At 31.9% G+C, this 19,443-nt stretch overlaps 1 protein-coding gene across 1 annotated transcript; it reads right to left on the bottom strand.

Annotated features, from left to right (window-relative positions):
• Positions 1-3,131: 3,131 nt before the first annotated feature.
• On the bottom strand, positions 3,132-6,762 carry LOC123881705. The gene is made up of 2 exons (XM_045930431.1): positions 6,095-6,762; positions 3,132-3,793 (listed from the first exon to the last, which is right to left on the bottom strand). Exons 1-2 carry the CDS (start codon positions 6,466-6,468, stop codon positions 3,559-3,561), a joined length of 609 nt encoding a protein of 202 aa, XP_045786387.1. The 5' UTR covers positions 6,469-6,762; the 3' UTR covers positions 3,132-3,558.
• Positions 6,763-19,443: the final 12,681 nt, after the last annotated feature.

Here is a 19,443-nt window from a genome sequence, read left to right as displayed (position 1 = left end):
TAAACTTTGATAAATTATTAAGAAATTCAATTGTCTGTTGAGAATGTGTAATTCAATAACTAATCTTACTTGTTGTGATCTATGCTCATAGGCTTGCCTTGAGCCTATGAACTGTGCAGTGTGTGTGTGCGCTTGATGCTTTTGCTGCGCCAACAATTGGCATCAAGAGCTTGATTCAATCAAGGGAAACACGAGTGAAATTGTGAGGGGAAATCAATTGGGAAACACTGAGTGAATTGCGTGGATTGATTTCTTGAAGAAGCAAGATGAATACTCATGGTTTTGGAACAAATAATCTGGTTCTTAATGGAAAAACTGGGATAGGTGGAATGCATTGATGAAATCATTATTTGGAGCTCAAAATTGTCTTGATGTGGTTCTGAATGGCTATGAAGAGTTGGTAGAGAATCCAACAAATGAACAGAGGAATGCATTCAAAGAGAACAAGAAGAAATATTGCAAAGCCTTGTTCTACATTCAACAAAACAGTGATGCTCAACACTTTGAAAGTGAAACTGCAGGCATATTGAAGACAGTATGAATCTATGGTGATGGAGGAAGATAAAAAAGTAAGTGATTACTTCTCAAAACTTCTTGCACTTGTGAATCAAATGCAAAACTGTTGAGAGAACATCACTGATGAAATGGTAGTAGAGAAAGTGTTAAGGTCTTTAACTCCAAGCTTTGACTATGAAGTAGAGGCCATAGAGTATTCAAAAGATACAGCCACTATGAAAATTGAGGAATTGCAAAGTGCTTTAGAAGCACATGAGATCAAAGTACTTAGTAGATGTTCAGAAAAATTGAATCAACAAGCCCTGCAGGCTCAAACCAATAAGAAAGATGATAGTAGCAAGAACTACAAAAAGAAAGGAAAAGATCGGGCAAAGTGGTCCAAAGATCAAAATTCAAAGACTGATGACAAAGCTGAGTCTTCTAAAGGAGGAGGTTTTGTCAAAGGCAAAAACAAGAAGAAATTTTTTGATAAAAGCAAGGTGAAATGCTATAATTGTGAGAAACTTGGGCACTTTGCTGATGAGTGTTGGTACAAGAAGGACCAACAAGAAGCCAATGTAGCAGAAGAAAGTGATGCTAAAGCAGTATTGATGATGGCTACTATAGGTGATGAAAGTGAGAAAAGTGAAGAATGGTTTCTTGACTCAGGGTGCTCAAATCATATGACACCACACAGAGAATGGTTTATTAGCTTTGATGCAAGCAAGAAAACTAACATTAAACTAGCTGACAGCAGAAAACTTGCAGCAGAGGGCACAAGCAACATAGTAATCAGAGGCAAAACTGGATATAAAGTGATCTTGAAGATGTATTTTATGTTCCTAAGATGAATTGCAATCTTATGTGTATAGGTCAATTGGTGGAGAAGGGTTTCTCAGTGACTATTGAAGGCAATTCACTGAATTTGTTTGATGTAAAGAAGAATCTTGTGTTGAAGTCTACTTTGTCAAAGAACAGGACATATAAATGCAACATTTCTAGTGAGAAATTGATGTGCTTATCTTCAACTAAAAGTGAACAAATTGAAGAATTATGACACAAAAGGTATGGACACTTGAACTATAGGAGCCTCAATGATTTAAATTCTAAGGCATTGGTGTATGGTTTGCCTAAGTTCAATACTAAAAAATCAATATGTGAAATATGTGTGAAGAGTAAACACAGTAGAAAATCTTTTGTGTCTGAAATGGTTAAAAGAGCTAATGCAGTGCTGCAAGTTATTCATAGTGATATTTGTGGTCCATTTGAAGTTGCTTCATTAGGTGGAAGCAAGTACTTCATCACATTTGTTGATGAATATAGCATGATGATTTGGTTATACACTTTGAAGTTGAAAAGTGAAGCTTTAGAAGTGGTTAAGAAATTTAAAGTCTTAATTGAAAAAGAAAGTGATAAATCAATTAAGATTTTAAGAACTGATGGAGGTGGAGAGTATACCTCAAAAGACTTTAAGAATTTATGTACCAATCGACATTACACATGAAGTTACTGCTCCATATACACCACAACATAATGGATTAGCAGAAAGAATAAACAAAACATTGTTAGATATGGCAAGAAGTATGATTAAGCAGAAGAATTTGCCACATAAGTTATGGGGTGAAGCAGTTCTCACAGCTGCTTACATCTTGAATAAATGTCCTACAAAGAAGTTAAAAGTAGTACCAGAAGAAGCTTGATGTCGGATGAAACCAAGTGTGAAGCATCTCAAGGTTTTTGGTTCATTATGCTATAAGCATGTGCTAGATGCTAAAAGAACCAAACTTGAAGACAAAAGTGAAATAATGATACTTATATGGTATCATCCAACTGGTGCCTACAAGTTGCTGATTGTATGGGGTTATCTACGTACTCCTAAATTGATCGTTGTGTAATTTTTCTTTTTTTTTAAGGGCTTAGGCGCTCATTTCAATAAAAAAAAAGAGTAAATTTTTGAAAAGTAACTAAAAAAGTTATATTTAGTCAACATCATCATATAAAAATAATTCGACACATAGAGAGAACGTGAGATAGCTCTCATAAAACTTGAGTCTCTCAATTCTCAAATAATTTTTTTTGACAAATAGTCCAAACCAGCATATACAAAAAATACCATTGATTCTTGTTAGACCCATCCCCTTTAATTTGCATCTTCTATTATTCAATTTTATAATATTTACAGATTTTAACCTTATTTAGTCCATTATTTAAATATTTAGTTTTTAAAAATATTATTCTAAATTTCTTCAAAAAATAATATTATTCTAAAGAAAATTGTTGGCCATGGGACGATCTATTAGGCCTGCAGCCCATAATGGGTCGAACTGACCTGTAAATTAGTGGCTAAAATAAATTGAATTTTTCTCTTACCCCCACTGTGACTCTTTTCTCCCCTTAAATTTCCATTTTTGTCCCCGACAAAAACTTAGACAGTTTTACAGTTTTCTTATCTATGTTTTTTATGAGAGAAATGAGGCAAGTCCCAAAGGAAGGGATCAAAAAGGAAGAAGCTAAAAGCACTTAGAAAAGGCTACAAAAGGAGGAGCAAAATCAAATATATGACCATCTCAATCTAAATAAAGCCGAAATTCGGCAAAACTATCAGCTAACTGATTAGCCTCGCGATAAATATCATATCATCAAATTCGAACATCTATATACTTGAAACCAAAGTTATTCAAATAACAATTAAAAGTTCCAAATTCAAGATCATTGATACTATTCTAATTTGAACAAAATAAATTACTATATATAAGACATACATGTCCTTCTCTCCCTCATATTAATGACTATATATACACAAAACACAACATCAAACAAATTATCAAATCATTGATATACAAATCATTGATACTATTCTAATTTGAACAAAATAAAATAAACAACAATACATAAAAAAAAAACATATATGAACATCATACATTCATATATGTAAAAAGAAAAAAAAACAGTTACAAAACAAACTATGGAGAGACACACAAGGTATTGAGTTTAATATACCTGTATTGATAACCCTCTATCATGTTACATTTGCTTCATCCACAAGTTACATTACACAGGAATTCAAGAGGGAACATTGAAGTGAAAAAGCCATGATATGACGAAGGCGAAAACCATACATGCAAGAAGGAAATTCAAAAATCGGTGTCCTTGCCAAAAATTTCGAGTTTCTGATGGCGGTGAAGGTCCGGTTGGTGGTACCATGGAAGGATCACTTGATTCATTATACTGTTCTGCCATTTGAACTTCAATGGCACCAGCTACATTGTGTGCAATTGATCCACAGATTTCACAAGTTCTGTTAATCAAGCAAGTTGAATAATTAGTGAAGTTTATAACTAAAATTGAAAACTTTAGTAAACAGCCAACAGATTTTGGTCCCTTATTTGAAGGTTTGAATACTTCCGTATGTTTAAGAAACCAAATGCATGGATTAATAGAAGCTACATTCAATGTGATTTCGCAACTAACACTCAATCACACAGTGTATACCAACCACTTGCGCTAGACCCTAGTGGACGTTATTTGCTATACTGAAACAAATATATTTGAGAATAAAGTGTCAAACTTAGGAGCAAATATGAATCCTAGACACTCCACTTATTCACCTTAAAAGGTGGAATTTCTAGCCATTAGACTACGTGACAAAAAAAATGAAACAAGATATATGCACATTTGGCTTATTACTAGTTTTCTAAAACTTGACGCAGATATGAAAATACTCATGAAGTGAATTGTACAAAGTAGAAACTCATCTTTTTTACAATGTCAAAGCTAAAAAGAAATTGAAAGATAGTTGTTTTTCAAAATCTTACAAAGAAATTATTTTTCAACGGTCCAACTTGAACATGATAGTTGTTGTCCCGCCTAGCAAATAAGGCAAAGTCAATGACCAAAAGATATGAGAAATTTGCTATTGTCTATGTCATCGAAAGTGCATATATACCTAGAAAGATCGGTGAGGTAAGAAATTTGATCTAACTCAACCTTACAAATTCAGCTTGTAAGGTGAAGACTGAAGAGTGTCACTCTTTATAAGTTATTTCTGGGCCTTTTGTCTTTTCAATGTGCGACTTAGGTTGTTGCCAATCATAAGATCACATAACATAGCAGAGTATCTTGAAATCAAAATTTTGCAAATAAAGTATAAACAAGAAAAAGATAAATGTCATATAACCAAGTTTCATACTTTCTAGCAGCTTAACAAATTTAGTGTTAACTAGTAGTGATCTCATCAAATTAGGTTTGGAATGTGTACAATAAAGCTATGAAGCATGGTTTCGGGAGAACCCGGGTTCGATTCCTGGGTGGAACAATTTCTTGGCCAGACTTTACTTACCTCACGGCCGAACTCTGGACTACTAGGGCCCTTTTCCCCTAGGAACCAAAGGGTTATAAACCAAAAAATAAAGCTATGAAGCATGGACATAGACACGACAAAACACTGACACATCGACACCGATAAAATTTAGACAGTGTCGGACACTAACACATGTCAGACACACGGACATGTCATCGATCAAAAGTGCCGGTGCTACATGGCAATAAATTGCTATTTTTTAATGCACTCCTACATAAAAGTACTAAACTGATCATAGAGTTAAGCCGAGTAGCAGACCATAGAAATATAGAATTATGTGTTTAATTTCCCAAATTGACACTTTTTTCTTTCTTTGGTAATCGAATCCGAGACCATCCTTATCACTCCACTCCTTAACTCTTCCACCTCGACGACCAAGTCAACCTTATAACTCCACAAAGTACTTTAACTTAGTTCAGACTATGTCTTTCTTGTTACAAAAGATGAATCAGGTTCACACTCCACTATCAAAACATTTCATAAACACTATCTTTAACTTATATATATTATCCAAAGTCTTTGGCATCAAATGAATATGCTAAGGACAAGCAACAAATGGAAAAAAATCAAATCGCTCTAGATAAGGTAAATGAGTATCTACACCACAAATTAATAACAAAACATAGCCACTTAAGTGCCTTATCCACAATTTTGCCACAAAGAAAAACATAAGAGAAGCTTAAAACACTTGAGGATCATCCCATTATGCTACGAGCAACCACACAAGCGATCTAAGCATCACATCTTCAAACAAAACCTTACGACGTCAGGTATATTAGTCTCACGATCACTTATCCTATGTTTGGTTAGTATTTCTAGTCCCAAAATCAGGTCTACCTAAAAGCTAATATTTCTAGCTTCTGCGGTAACAAAGAATCAATTCTCAAATTTATCGACATATATACACAAACAAATGCAATTCTAAACGAAACTATTCAAACATAAATCGATACAAATAACTTTTTTCGTGAATATACCCAACATAAATCAATTTAACTTCGTCACACTTTTAATCAAAACCAATTCAGTCAAAATCAATTTTTATAACCGCAGAACCAAATCCACACGCCCAATATAACTCAACATTCACATTTCCATCCAATGTGACTTCCAACTCACACTTAACACGCAAACACATATCAACTTAATCTCAATAGCATTCATCAATCAATCTCACAAATTCACCACACAAAAACATAAAATTTTATTTATTCCAAAAGAGTATACACTAGTACTTACTTATTTCCCTTAATCTTGAACCAAGCTTCAGCACAATGTCTATGAGCAGCAGCCAAATCCTCCTTACAAGAACAACCAAGCTCCATAGGAATTCCAGATTCATGATTTGTCATATCCATACTAAGATGACATATCCTACAATCTCTCTCCACTTTATCCAAATGTACCTTAACATCAGAAACTACAACACCATCCAGATCCAACTCAACAGAACATTCTGATTCAACTGATTCAGATGAATCAATAGATCCTCTTTGTTTGTCAGACACTCCAACAATCTCTGACCTTTGAATTTGATCCTCATCTGACTGGTCACCGGAGTCATTGTTGTCTATGTCCACAACAACATGAACATTGTCCTCATTTACTAGCATTTTTCAATAACCAAGTTAAGAATCTTCATGAAATGAATCAGTGAGGTAAAGATTATTAATACCCCACTAAGTTTTTATGAATAAAGTTTGAGTTTTTATGAAGCTTAACAGAAGAAAATTAAAAGGGTGTGTGAAAAACAGGTGTTAGTGTTACTCTACACTGTGGTAGGTAACAAATATATCTCTCTTCTAAATCCTATAGAGAGAGAGAGAGAGAGAGAGAGAGAGAGAGATGCAACAACAACAAAAGCTGTTATATTATTAAGAAAAGTAAGAAACAGCATTATGAATTATGCAGTGAATCTGATGGAGAAAAATTTGGCAAAAAATAATGATATTTCTCCTATTCTTTTGTTTGTTTCTATGTAATAATAAAATAAAATGGTTCTTGAAAATCTAACTGTATCATAAAAAGTATAGTTTTTTAATGTGTTATTTTCTCCATGTCCATGTCCATAATGTGACAACAAAAACAAGCAATAGGAAGCTTAAAAACAGGATTAGATTATTCAACAAGGGTCATGCTGATGTGAAAGATACATTTGAGAGATTATACATGTGACAATGTTGAGAGTCGCATGGTACGTGATGGAGATCAGACGATTCATATTTTTGTTATATTTTTTGAATAGGCTAATAATTAGTATTTTTATAAACAAAATTATTAATTATTTGTTATGTTAATATTTTTTTTGACAAAAGTTGTTATGTTAATATTTTATCCTCACAAAAGCGCAAAAATTAATTTCTATTCAGATGCTCCTATTTCTCTATATATTAACTTTATCGTCATGAGTCTATAGTGCACAATTTAATTTTTACTATTGAAACAATATATTTTATTATTTGATCAAATAAAGTCCGATTGTGGTGAGATATATTGATCCAATTATAAAAATCAAATTTATACACAGTGCAAAATTTATTTACTTGCACACATTAAAAAAATCTTATAGTGATGGTTAAAATGTTTAATAAAAATTTAAGTTGTTCGATGATCTTAATCAAATGCTCCACCATGTGCTATTTAGTCAAATCCTAGATTTGTCAAGTGTTTCAAATCCAAATATATATGGTAATGAGATGTGAAATTAGTGGACCCCTTCATCATTTTCTTACTCTTGGCGAGTTTTGCGGGTAGAAGAATACTCTGTGTTTTCTACTGTGTGCTGCCAAATTATTGAACGAGAACAGAAAATGCATGGAAGTAGGGAAAAGATAATAAGGATTGAGATTGAGAATTAAGTTGAAAGGATAGGGTTTCTTCATAGGTACAATCATGCATTTGTGATCCAACATTTTAGATATTAAATTGGTAATTTTAGTTTTTAAAAAATTTTAATTTAGGATTGTTGGCGAGATCAGACCAAAGGCGGTTAAGGCCCAGTAAGTCTGAGCAGTTGTCCAGACTCTGGTCCAAATTATCGGTATTTTTAGAGGTTAGTTTAGAGCAAAAATGAGATTTTTAGATGTTATTTTACGACAAAACTTAAACTTTTTGTTAGACTATATATTATGTCACAAAATTTTGCTCAAACTCTATTGTATGAATTAACGCAATTTGCACTAAATCCAAATTTAAGTTTTATTTTTTGTCATGTGTCAAAAAAGTTTTATTTTTTGTCACGTATTCTAGTCGTTAGAAATTTCACATTTAAAGTAGATAAGTGAGATGACCGAAGTTCAAACCTCAATCCCCAACATATATAATGCAATGTCCTGCCAACATGACCGAAAGATGGGGTTTTGACAGCAATACAATCATGTAGTTACGATAGTGTTAAACTAAACTAAAAAATAATAATTTTTGCGTATTGTAAGAACAGACGAAAGTGTGAAGAGTAGAATAACAAACCTAAATGCATATTTAAATGAGATGGTAAAACATTTCTTAAAAACCTTGTAACAAAAAAAAAAAAAAAATAGAGAAACTGAAGCTACTAGATTTGGTCTCGTGGTGAGGGATTTGAGTAGTATGCTATAGGTCATGGGTTCGATCCCCAGCTCATTGTAAACAAAAAAAAGAGAAACCAAGATATTTTATATTAATCATATTTTACCATTTATACTTTTATAAAAATAAAAGCATCGAACCAATCATTAGTTTTTTTTTTTTTTTTATATATATAAGAGGGAAAATGCCCATCCAACCAAATCGTTAGTTGGTTCAATGGTGATTGACGCTGAATTTTTATTTTTGTCTCAAAATTTTGATTCTTTTAAGAAAAACCATGATATTTTAATTTAAAATAGTTTATCAATTTTTTACGTTTACTTTTCTAGAAAACCCATGATATTTTGAAAATAATTTAAAATAAAATTTTACAAATAAAACTTAGTTTAATAAAAATATTATTATATTAATAAGTTTGAATTGTTAAATTGAAGGTATTTTTCTTGACCTGTTTTTCACCCTTGTGGAGTCTGGTTTGATCTTGGATTGATATATTCTCAGCGGATTCAGAGTTGTTACGGGATCATTTTGTTTAATTCATTGTTATGGATGATTGCGAGCTCGTCGATCATTCCTGCAACATGTTTGATTATATTGCATTTCAGTTATGTTGCATGAGCGAAACAACAGAGTTTTCAAGCCAAAGGAATCTACAACTCACGAAATGTTAAATTATATTCGTTTTGGTGGTTGAAAGCCTACAATGTTAATCTTGGTTTAAACACTCACATGTGGTGGTCGAGCCATTTTGTTTGTATGAACATATCGATTAAGGTTCTTCCTGGCACGCCTTATGCTAACAAGTAGCAAAGGCTCCCATTGATGTTAATTTATTCCATTTTTGCTCGTTAAAAAAATAATATTAATTTGATATAAATTCCTCAACAACAAAAAAAAGTATATGAACTTGAAAGTAATTCAATACATGAGTTGTTGGATCTACTTCTGAGCCCATTTAGAGTTTCTATCATAGTTTTAAATATGTGAGTTATTGGTTGTACCCTACTAATTAAAAGCGTACCCTACATTGTTTTGTTATATTATGCTCCATAGTTTTATTGTTAAGAAGTATCAATTTGAATTTGAATTGACCTTAATATATATGGGTTTATCAGTAAAAGATGAACTTCACTTTATAATTAAGTTGATTTTGTGGGGTTGGTTTAGGCCAAACTCTGAATTCTAAGAGAGTATCAAAGTCTCTCTAAGATTTGTTGGACCACCTGCTAACGGATCACTTACCATTTATATTCACGTATCAACTCAATAGTGCTGAGTGTGAGAGGGTATGTGAAGAAGTTTCACATCGAATGTGAGTTACCCTTAATATGAGTTTATAAGTAAGGGACTATCATCACCTTATGAGTCAATTTTGTAGTGTTGAGTTAGTCCGATAATATCGACTTAGGACCTGAGAGTGTGCTCCTCCTTAAGATTTCAGGTTCGATTCTCACTGATGGCAATTTGGATGGGCTAGTTTAGCTTCTTCAAAAAAAAAATTGTAGTATTGAGTTAGGTTCAATTTTCAATTATAAGACATTGGATAAAACTTAGGTGCAATTTTTTTTGTCCATGTGGGCATAGTTAAATTTGTCGGGACATCATATTATAGTGGAAGTGTTAGATATGAACAAGTATTTAAGCACACAATTTAGTTGTGCAACATAAACATGAATTAACTTAAGATATGAAAAACAAAAGCGCGAGGGTAAAAAAAAAAAAGATATGAAAAGCCAAATTGCAGGGTTTAATATAAAAAAAGAAAGTTGTTACCTATTTTTAATTTTGCAGTTTTGCTCTCTTTAATTTTTAAACTTTTGAAAATTTTCCCACATCTAAAATCCAAATGTTGATGAAGTAGCATGTTCTTAGCTTACATGAAATTAAAATTCAAAGTTAGTTAAAATGTGGGATTAAAATTTCAAATTTTAAAATAGAGGATTTAAAATCTATTTATTTTTTTTGGTACAAGAGGAGTTAAAATCTATATCAACCAAAACAGAATGATCAAAATTGCATTTAAGCATATTTTAAAATGTTTCATAGATTCATTTGATATTTTGCCTTATTTGTCTTTGTCTATTAGTTACGCACTTTTTTTTTCCACCACAAGTATTCGATCCAATGGACGCATAATTTGGTTCAGAGGTCAGTTCTGATATCAAGTGATTCCAGGATCGAACTGTGATCTTTCCTGTCAAGTCCAGCGCCACTAAACCAATTAGTGATTGGTTTAGTTGTGCACTATTTTAGTTAACCATCTTTAGATTTATGAACCCTAACAAATGAAGTAATCTATATTATTAATTTTTTTGTCAACAAATAATCTATCTATCTATATTATCAATCTCATTATTTGTGAATTTCAATCTCCTTCCACCCTATTTGATGGTAGAGAAGATTGGTCCATTTTTTCAAAGTGGCATGTGAAGATAAAATACATTTTAAAAAAAAAAAAACAAAATCTCAACACTTGTAATAAAACATTTGACACCTTATCCACCATGCCAATAGCCATTTTTTCTATAAAAAAATAGCAATTTTTTTATCTACTCTATTAAGATAATTTCTCTTTCGACATCCATGATTCTTTTCTACTCCTTGAAATTTCAATTTTGCCCTTGTAGAAAACTTCGGTTTGCAAAAACCGAATTTTTTCTTAGTGCAAATTCAGGAAAAATTCGGTTAATAGAAACCGAATGTTTTTTTCAAGGCAAAAAAAATTCGGTTAATAGAAACCGAATTATTTATAAAAGGCAAAAATAGAAATTTAGAGAGTAGAAAAGAATCACGGGGTCGGAAGATAAATTATCCTCTATTAATTGTGTCAAAAACATATACAAACAATTTAGTCTCGATGTAGTCGGGTCGGGCCTAAGCGCTATTATAGAGCTTGGTTTATTGGCTGTTGCAGTAAGTAGAAAAACAATTTAGTTCATACCCCCTATTATACTCCTGCATACCTCAAAACACATTAACTACTCAAAATATCCTTTTTTTGAGAAAGCTACTCAAAATATCCTACTGAGCTAAGTTTATGATATTTGACAAATAGGGTAGAAGCTAAAGATCATGTATGGAATAAAACCCATATATAGTTTGTTGAGTCTCTCACTCTCACTCTTTTTTTTTATCTTTTTGTTTCTTAATTGTATCAGTAAAAGGTCATTTGCTTGGTTTTATTTTGGTGTTGTTTATACATATATATCATCATGCATCACCAAAATGCATGGAATGTGGAAAAGAAGAGGTATTGTTTTATATTTGAGTTATTTGATTCAATTATTAAGAGGGGATAGAAGTAAAATCTTACCCCCTCTGTTTTGAAAAATGCGGAATTTTACCCCTCCTATTTTAAAATGCGGAATTTTATCCCCCCTATTTTAAAATTTGTTGGATTTTGCCCCCCCACCAAAATTTTGCACAAAATCTGCTTCTGAGCCTCAAGTTCAAAGCTTCGCACAAAACTCAATTTGGATCAATAATTCACCAAACTGGTACCAAAACGATCGAATTCGAGTTAGTTTTCCACAGAATCAAACTCCACTAAATTTGGAGTTACAGAGAGAGATTAATTACCGTTTTAGTGAAGGTTTGTTCAAATTAATTATCGTATGAAACTACTACTGGTATTTTCGTCATTTCTCTCACTTTGTAGCTCATTTTTTAATACTATTTACATGAATGGAAAGATAACAAAATTACCTTGTTGGCATTTCAATTTCGTAGAATTTGGAGTTACGATGCGTTCGGTAGACGATGTTGAATTTGAAGATCAAAAGTAAATTTCTGCAGAATTAGTAATTGGACAGACCTTCACTAAAATGATAATTAATCTCTCTCTGTAACTCCAAATTTAGTGGGGTTTGATTATGTGGAAAGCTAACTCGATTACGGTCGTTTCGGTATCCGTTTTGTGAATTATTGATCCAAATTGAATTCTGTGCGAAGCTTTGAACTTGAGACTCAGAAACAGATTTCGTGCAGAATTTTGGTGGGGGGCAAAATCCAACAAATTATAAAATAGAGGGGGTAAAATTCCGCATTTTAAAATAGGGAGGGTAAAATTCCGCATTTTTCAAAATATGGGGGGTAAAACTGCATTTAAGCCAAAATAAATTTTAGCTTCCTGATAAATCTAGTTAAAAATAAATTAATAAAATCCGTTGGTATTCTTTGAAATCTAAATTTTCTTTATTTTGGAGACAACCTTCTCTCTCTAGATTTTCTCATAAAAGAAAAAAAAAATGCTCCCATCTCATAAAAGAAAAAAAAAACTTTTTAATTAGTTTTGGACCTAAATATTTTCCTATTTTCCTTTTATTTAATGTTATAAAATTAGGCATCTTGATTAAATATATGTTTGTATGTGAGATGTCCTGAACATGAATTTATGAATAAGATGCAATTCTCACTTTACAAGCCGATTTTGTAGAGTTGAGTTAGACCCAATATCCATTTTTTTTTGGGAGAACCAATATCCAATTTTAAGATAGTATCAGAGTCTTTCAAAGAACCGTTAGACAACTCGCTATTGAGCCACCCACTAGTTTTGGGCGTGAGAGAGTGTGTTGAGAGTCCCACATTGATTGCAAAATAGTCTGAATATATGTTTATATATAGGTGAGATGGTATGAACACAAGTTTATAAATAAGAGGCGATCCTCACCTTACAATCCATCTAAGACAAATTTTCTACCCTCCCTTTCCCTCTTATCCATCCATTAAAATTTCTCCCTTCTTTTTTATCCATTCAACCAAACAAACTCTTACTTGCAAGTAATGAATTACACAATCCATTATCCATGGTCCAAACAATCCATAGTGAGTCTAATTAGTTTCCCCATTATTGAGTCTATGTAACATTGAAGTTCCATGTGCTTGCTTGTGACAAAATAAACAACCAAACAAAACAATATCAAATTCAATCTCTGCACATGATAATCATTACTGGGCTCCTGCATGTTAACATGTTTGTCACACCTAGACATCTTTACTTTTCGATATTAATGTGTATATATACGTACTCTTCAAGTGTGTCTGTATCCTTCACTCCAAAACAAATATCTAAACGTAATTTTTTAACCAATTCATATTAGCAATTAATTTTGGAACACTTTTTGGTATCGTCAATCCAAACGTTGAGATATAACAAGTGTGAATTAAAATTTCATATTAAACGAAAGAATTGAAATTGAATAACATATATATGACAGGAGACCATATGACCTAATTAATGTGGTATTCAACTGACTTGTAGTTTCTCTTAACTTAATGTGCCGATCTAACTGAGAGAAACTTTTCCTTATGCATTGTCCAACACTCAACTCAGTCGAGAATATATAGACCCAATTTTTAAGTCTATTCAATGAATGTTTGTTTCCATTTTTGAAGGAGACAAAATTGATTATGCAGGAAGAAGATTAATTTTGACATCTTCAAACGTTGTAAACTATGATTGAATCTCTCTTTAGAATTAATTCTATCTTGAAGTTATAATTTGAAGCTTTTCTACACAGAATTGATTTTTGGACTAATTATTTTTTTTTTTTGTTCAAGAGACACTAAGTTAGAATAATTTCATATTAAAAATCAATATTTATTACTGCAAAATCAATTGCACCCTAAAAAACAAATATCAAATGACTCCACACACAATCTCGAACTTCCGAAACTCTATTGGTGGCATGGAGAGAGATCCCTTGGCGATGATAGATGCGTATAGGCCAGGTGCGTTTTTAGAGAATGATCCCGCTGGAGTCTGCAATCGGGTTCGTGTAGGCTGGAAAGGGACTGCAATGTCTTTAAATCACCAGTCTTTGCTTGCTGGTGCAGGAGTTCTGCTATGCCTTGTTATTGCATGGCTGTCATCATGAGCTTTTGTGTCTATTTCATGGTAGCTTAGCTATTTGTATTAGCTCATATATGAATTGGAGGCCTATGATATATGTACTGGTTTACTCTTTGAATTTAGACTTTTTTAAGTAGTGAATTTAGCACATCTTGTGCCTATTTCACTCATTAATATATTTTACCTTTTCAAAAAAAATAAAATAAATCTATCCCTCGATGTGTTATTCTCAATACTTTTTACTCTCTTAAATTACTTATTGATTTGAGTGCGCGTTTAAATGCTTTTAAGTACATCACTAAGCGTATGTTTGGATACGCGTCTGAACCGGCAAACGTGCGTTTAACAGGAGGCAAATGCGAGTTTTCATTTTTAACATATGTTTGGATTTCATTTCAAAAATTGATTCCAATGAGGAAACATGATTCTACTTGAAGCTGCTTTTCCTAGCTTCTGCGTATGTCCGAAATCGATTCTACCAAAAATCAACTTGATATATCTGTTTTACCCCTTTAAACAACATCACCAGATCTTCTTCATTTTTTTTATCGCCTACTGTGTTTAATTTGCTATAGTGTCAAATTTCTCAAGGTTAGAGATGAAGGAGAAATTGGGCTTTCCCCTTGCACAACCCGGCCCATTAACAATTTATTTAGTTTCTATTTGAAAAAAATAAATGACTAGTAAGAGTTTTTTTTTACGGTAAGAGTTATTATAATATTTTTTACGAAAGTATCATTATAATTATAATTTAATAAATGGTGCCAGCGGCCTTCTATTTTGCCACGACCAGCAATATATTTAACTATTTTTTTTTACACATGTATTTAAATATTAGTAATTAGTAGATTTTTGTATATATATTTTATGAAAATAAACTTATTAAAACCCAATTTGGTAATTATACATCTAAATGCATTTTACCGTTTATAATTTTTCAATTATTTGTTTATAATTTTTTAAATGTGGTTTTTTTTAGTTAAATTAAAAACCCATTTTGGTAATTAGTCACCCTAAAAGCAATTCTAATCTAAACTATCCAAACAATATAAATTGGTGAAAATCAATTTTACTAAATGTATCCAAACATAAATCAATTTTATTCAACTCACTTTTAACCAAAATCAATTCTCTCAAACTCAATTCTGTCAAACTCAATTATCTTCACCACCAAACCAAACACACACTAAATCATCTGAATTTCTCTCTTGATTTCACGCTCAACTCCAGCTACTATTGAGATCCAATTCGAATAAGAGCATATTATTGTTAGTTAGTTAGTTGGCTATATATATATATGCACAAATTTCTACATATATAGGCAATACACATTAGTTTATTAATGCAATATCTTTGTTAATTTCTTTTCTTAAAGCTTTTTCTTGGAATCAAAGAAAGGTTAAGACTTTAGAGCTGCATGCAATGTGGTCCATGCATGGCTTCAAGCATTAATTAATAAATAAATAAATAAATAAATCACATAAAAGGACCACACCACCACCAAGTAAATTCTTTAAAAAGATTCACCAAACCCAACTACTTCCCTTACGAAAGAAGGATATAAGAGCTGGAAAAGGAACAAGGTCCAATTTAAGAATTCATAAAAATGAAAGTCAGCTAACAACCATTACATGTTAAGAAATTATTCATCATTTGTGAATAGTTTGGAATTAAAAAGGTCGATCCAAATATATGTAACTTTAGCTCCTTCAATATAATGGACGTTTTGTGATGTGGAAAGTAGAAATAATGAAACTAACTTTCAAAATTTGTCATGTCAAATTGGTTAGATCGGGTATGTGGTGTACAATAGGCATCTTTTTCTTTTTACCATTTGAGTTTGATTGGAAGACAAATGGATTGCAGCAACAATATTTTAAAGTTACAATTCAATTTTCATAAAGTAAGAGAAAAAATGAACGTAAGTAATTGATATTCAATTTTCACCCAAAATTTTAAGATATATTAAATTTATGAGTTTTTTCACTTATAAAATGCTTAACATTAATTTTTTAAATCAATATAAGATTTAACTCACACTTAATAGATCTTAACAAGTTGGTGGTTGTTAATAGAGGGGCACTCTTAGGAAAAAGGTGTTAAAAGCAAAATAGGGGGAAGATAGAGATTGATTCATTGTTAAGATTTTTAAGAAGCTTAATATTGGCGGAAGAATTTTATTTTTGTCTGATGATTGGTGACAATCCATCGTGTTATTTTCCTAAGGGCCAAGGTCTTATGTCATTGCGAAATAAGATAATTTAATCCATATGATAATTTAATCCAAAATATGGGCATTTAGGAGAATGATGCGTAGAAATGGAAGCTGCTCTTGAGGCAAGTTTTTTTTAGTGGAAAGAGAAAATTTCACCCCATTACTTAATAGTGATATAAGAGCGATGGTTCGATAAAAAATTCGATCAATTCATTGTATTGAAAGTTTTTATGACGAATGTAGCAAAGTAGCATGTTCTGTTGAGTGCAGTGGCAACAACGATGCAAATTTATGGATGAAAAGAAGCTTCTGCTTAACGGGGAGCATAATAAATAATGACTCACACATTTGAAAAAGGGGAGTCTTTGAAGGAGGGCTATAGTCGCCTTGTATCACCGGTTTAAAATATCGTCGGTTTTGCCCAAGAATCATTTTGCTTTGCTTCAAAGCTTTTGTTTTTTGTTTGACTGGGGGAAGGGATTGAAGGGGATATTATTGGTTTGCTAGTCTATTATTTGGACTATTTGGAGGGTTAGAAATTATTTAATCTTTTCAACACTTGCCACTATGGTTGAAGAGGTGATACGCCATGTCTATTTTATGAATGGTGTTATAATCATATAGATCGTATTCTTAGATAATCTTAATTCTTTACCCTATAAGGGTAATTTATCGTTTTTAGTGTCGTGACCCGAGTACTACTTATACCGACTCTATTTTGTGGAAGATAGTACATTTTGTACTTAATTTCATCATCAATATACTATACTAGTACTCATTTTTCGGTATTCAAGAAACAAATAGATATACATATACATATACTATGACAAATTTTCAACCAAAAAAAAGGAATCGTGAGTGGAAGTTAGCACTAAACAAAGTTGTATATGTGTGTAGTAAATTGATGGAAGGGTACGAGAAAAACATTAAGGGCAGAGGAAGCAACATAAATAGGATGGTGATTGAATGCCCTTTGTGCTCCACTCAATTGGTTACAAAGGCTGAGTAAGAGGAACTAATGTTTGTGTCCTTTAAATAACAAACATATATTGTCCTTTACCTCACAGGTGACAGGTCACACCCTTAACCAAAACCCTACTACTTTTAAATCACATCAGACAGGATCTTCTTAAAATTTACCTCTATGTCATTATGTGAAAGTGAAAAATATATGACAATACTTTTTTTCTTTTCTTTTGGTACAAATATTTTCTTTTAATTAGCAAACGAGCAAGTACAAAAGTACTCTAATCACCGAACATATAAGAAAACACAAACATCTACATTCGTCGGATACAAACACATTAAGAGTCTCTAGCACTTCTGGGACTTTATTTGAGAAGATATATACAACCATTTTTCACACAAATAGACCAATGAACATAATTTCATTGAATTTTAGTTTGGTTCTTGTTTTTAAGGAGACAAAATTAATTCTAGTTATGTATAATTGATTTTAATATATTTTGACGTTTTCGAATAAAAATTAGTTGTTATATATATCACTATATATTTAAGATAATTACATATGAATAAAAAGTAGACAGACAATAAACTGAACAACTAGGTATTAATTATAATTTAAAAAGTTTGCCACTACAACTCATACAGCTCCAAATTTTTATTTAACTCATTTTCTTTTTCTTTTTTTGACGAAAACAAAGGTATTCATTCATTCAAATAGGCAAATTACATCAATCGAAATCATTACATATTGAAATTCGCTAAAAACTAAAAAAGATGAATTTGCGAACAAGCTCACAGCATCCGAGTTAATAGCATAAAACAACTCAATGTTTACAAATATGACAAAGCCTACAATTGATATAATAAAATCCTAGTGTCCGGAATAGACATGCCTCCGGATCTGCAACGTTGACGACTCTATAATCATTGAATCTGCACTGAATTTGGATTGAAACGGATCTGCAAATTTAAACAAAACAAACACCTCACAATAACGGGATAAACACCGTACAAAGACGAATAAACAAACAACTCCGCACTAAGACGGGACAAATAAATCACAAAGGAAAAAACTCAAATGAAACCTAAAATCATGTGTAAATCACTTATTGAATTGAAAAAGAAATAAAAAAAATAAATCAAGAGGGGTGATTCCAGATCAAAATTGATCCTAAATCACCCCTCCCTAATAGATGAACAAAAAAAAAAACAAAGATGAATTAGGGTTGTGTGCGGCCGAGTGTCATTGAAAATTAACTAGGAACTATATTAGCGTTGGGAACTCTAATAGTTCCCAATTTATTATTTTCATTTGAATGTATTTAAATATAACCAATTTATTATTTTCGACCAACTTACACATAACATCATTTTTACAAAATTTATAATTTCAAAATAGTTTTTTATCATCATAGAATCAAACACAAACTTAGTACTAGTAACTTACTTTGCTTCCATCACTATTCTTTGATGAAATGGTAGGTGCTCATGGTAGGTGCTAATGTTGTCCTTGTTTGCATAACATTGACACACAACTGTGCATAAACACATGAGAAAGCATGGTGTGGTCAGGAAAGTTTAAATGTTTATGAAGTGGTAGGGTCTATCAACCACCTTAAATGGATCGATATATACATTGTGGTATGTGGTCACTTGTTGCTTCATTAGTGTGGACAAAATCTAACACCATCCATCATAATCTATAGCCGTCTATTAATTGGTTAATACAATTACAAGATTAATTACTTACTACAAGGCCTATAAAATGTTTGAGTTGGTTGGATTGTCATGGTTTGAAATGGTAACATTTAATTATCCAGCAGCACTATATATACACCACTTACTATAGTTGCTACCTATCGTGAGTGGAATTGGATTCACAACGTTAAATTTTCCTACAATTTCTACCTCTATATTTTACTAAATGCGTCAAAAAAACAAAAACAATTGATACAATCTTATACGTTATGATCAAAATATTAATAAAAC

Source organism: Trifolium pratense, linkage group LG4 (genome assembly GCF_020283565.1).
Source record: "Trifolium pratense cultivar HEN17-A07 linkage group LG4, ARS_RC_1.1, whole genome shotgun sequence".
NCBI lineage: Eukaryota > Viridiplantae > Streptophyta > Magnoliopsida > Fabales > Fabaceae > Trifolium > Trifolium pratense.
Note: the sequence above shows the minus strand (reverse complement) of the source record. Positions and strands in the feature narration are given on the sequence as shown.

Bases quoted from the DNA above. Each gene is read 5' to 3' on its own strand.
- LOC123881705 (XM_045930431.1), bottom strand. From the start codon at position 6,468: ATGCTAGTAAATGAGGACAATGTTCATGTTGTTGTGGACATAGACAAC. The intron at 3,794-6,094 runs GTAAGTACTAGT...CTTGATTAACAG, and splicing joins TTCAAGATTAAGGGAAATAA to AACTTGTGAAATCTGTGGAT.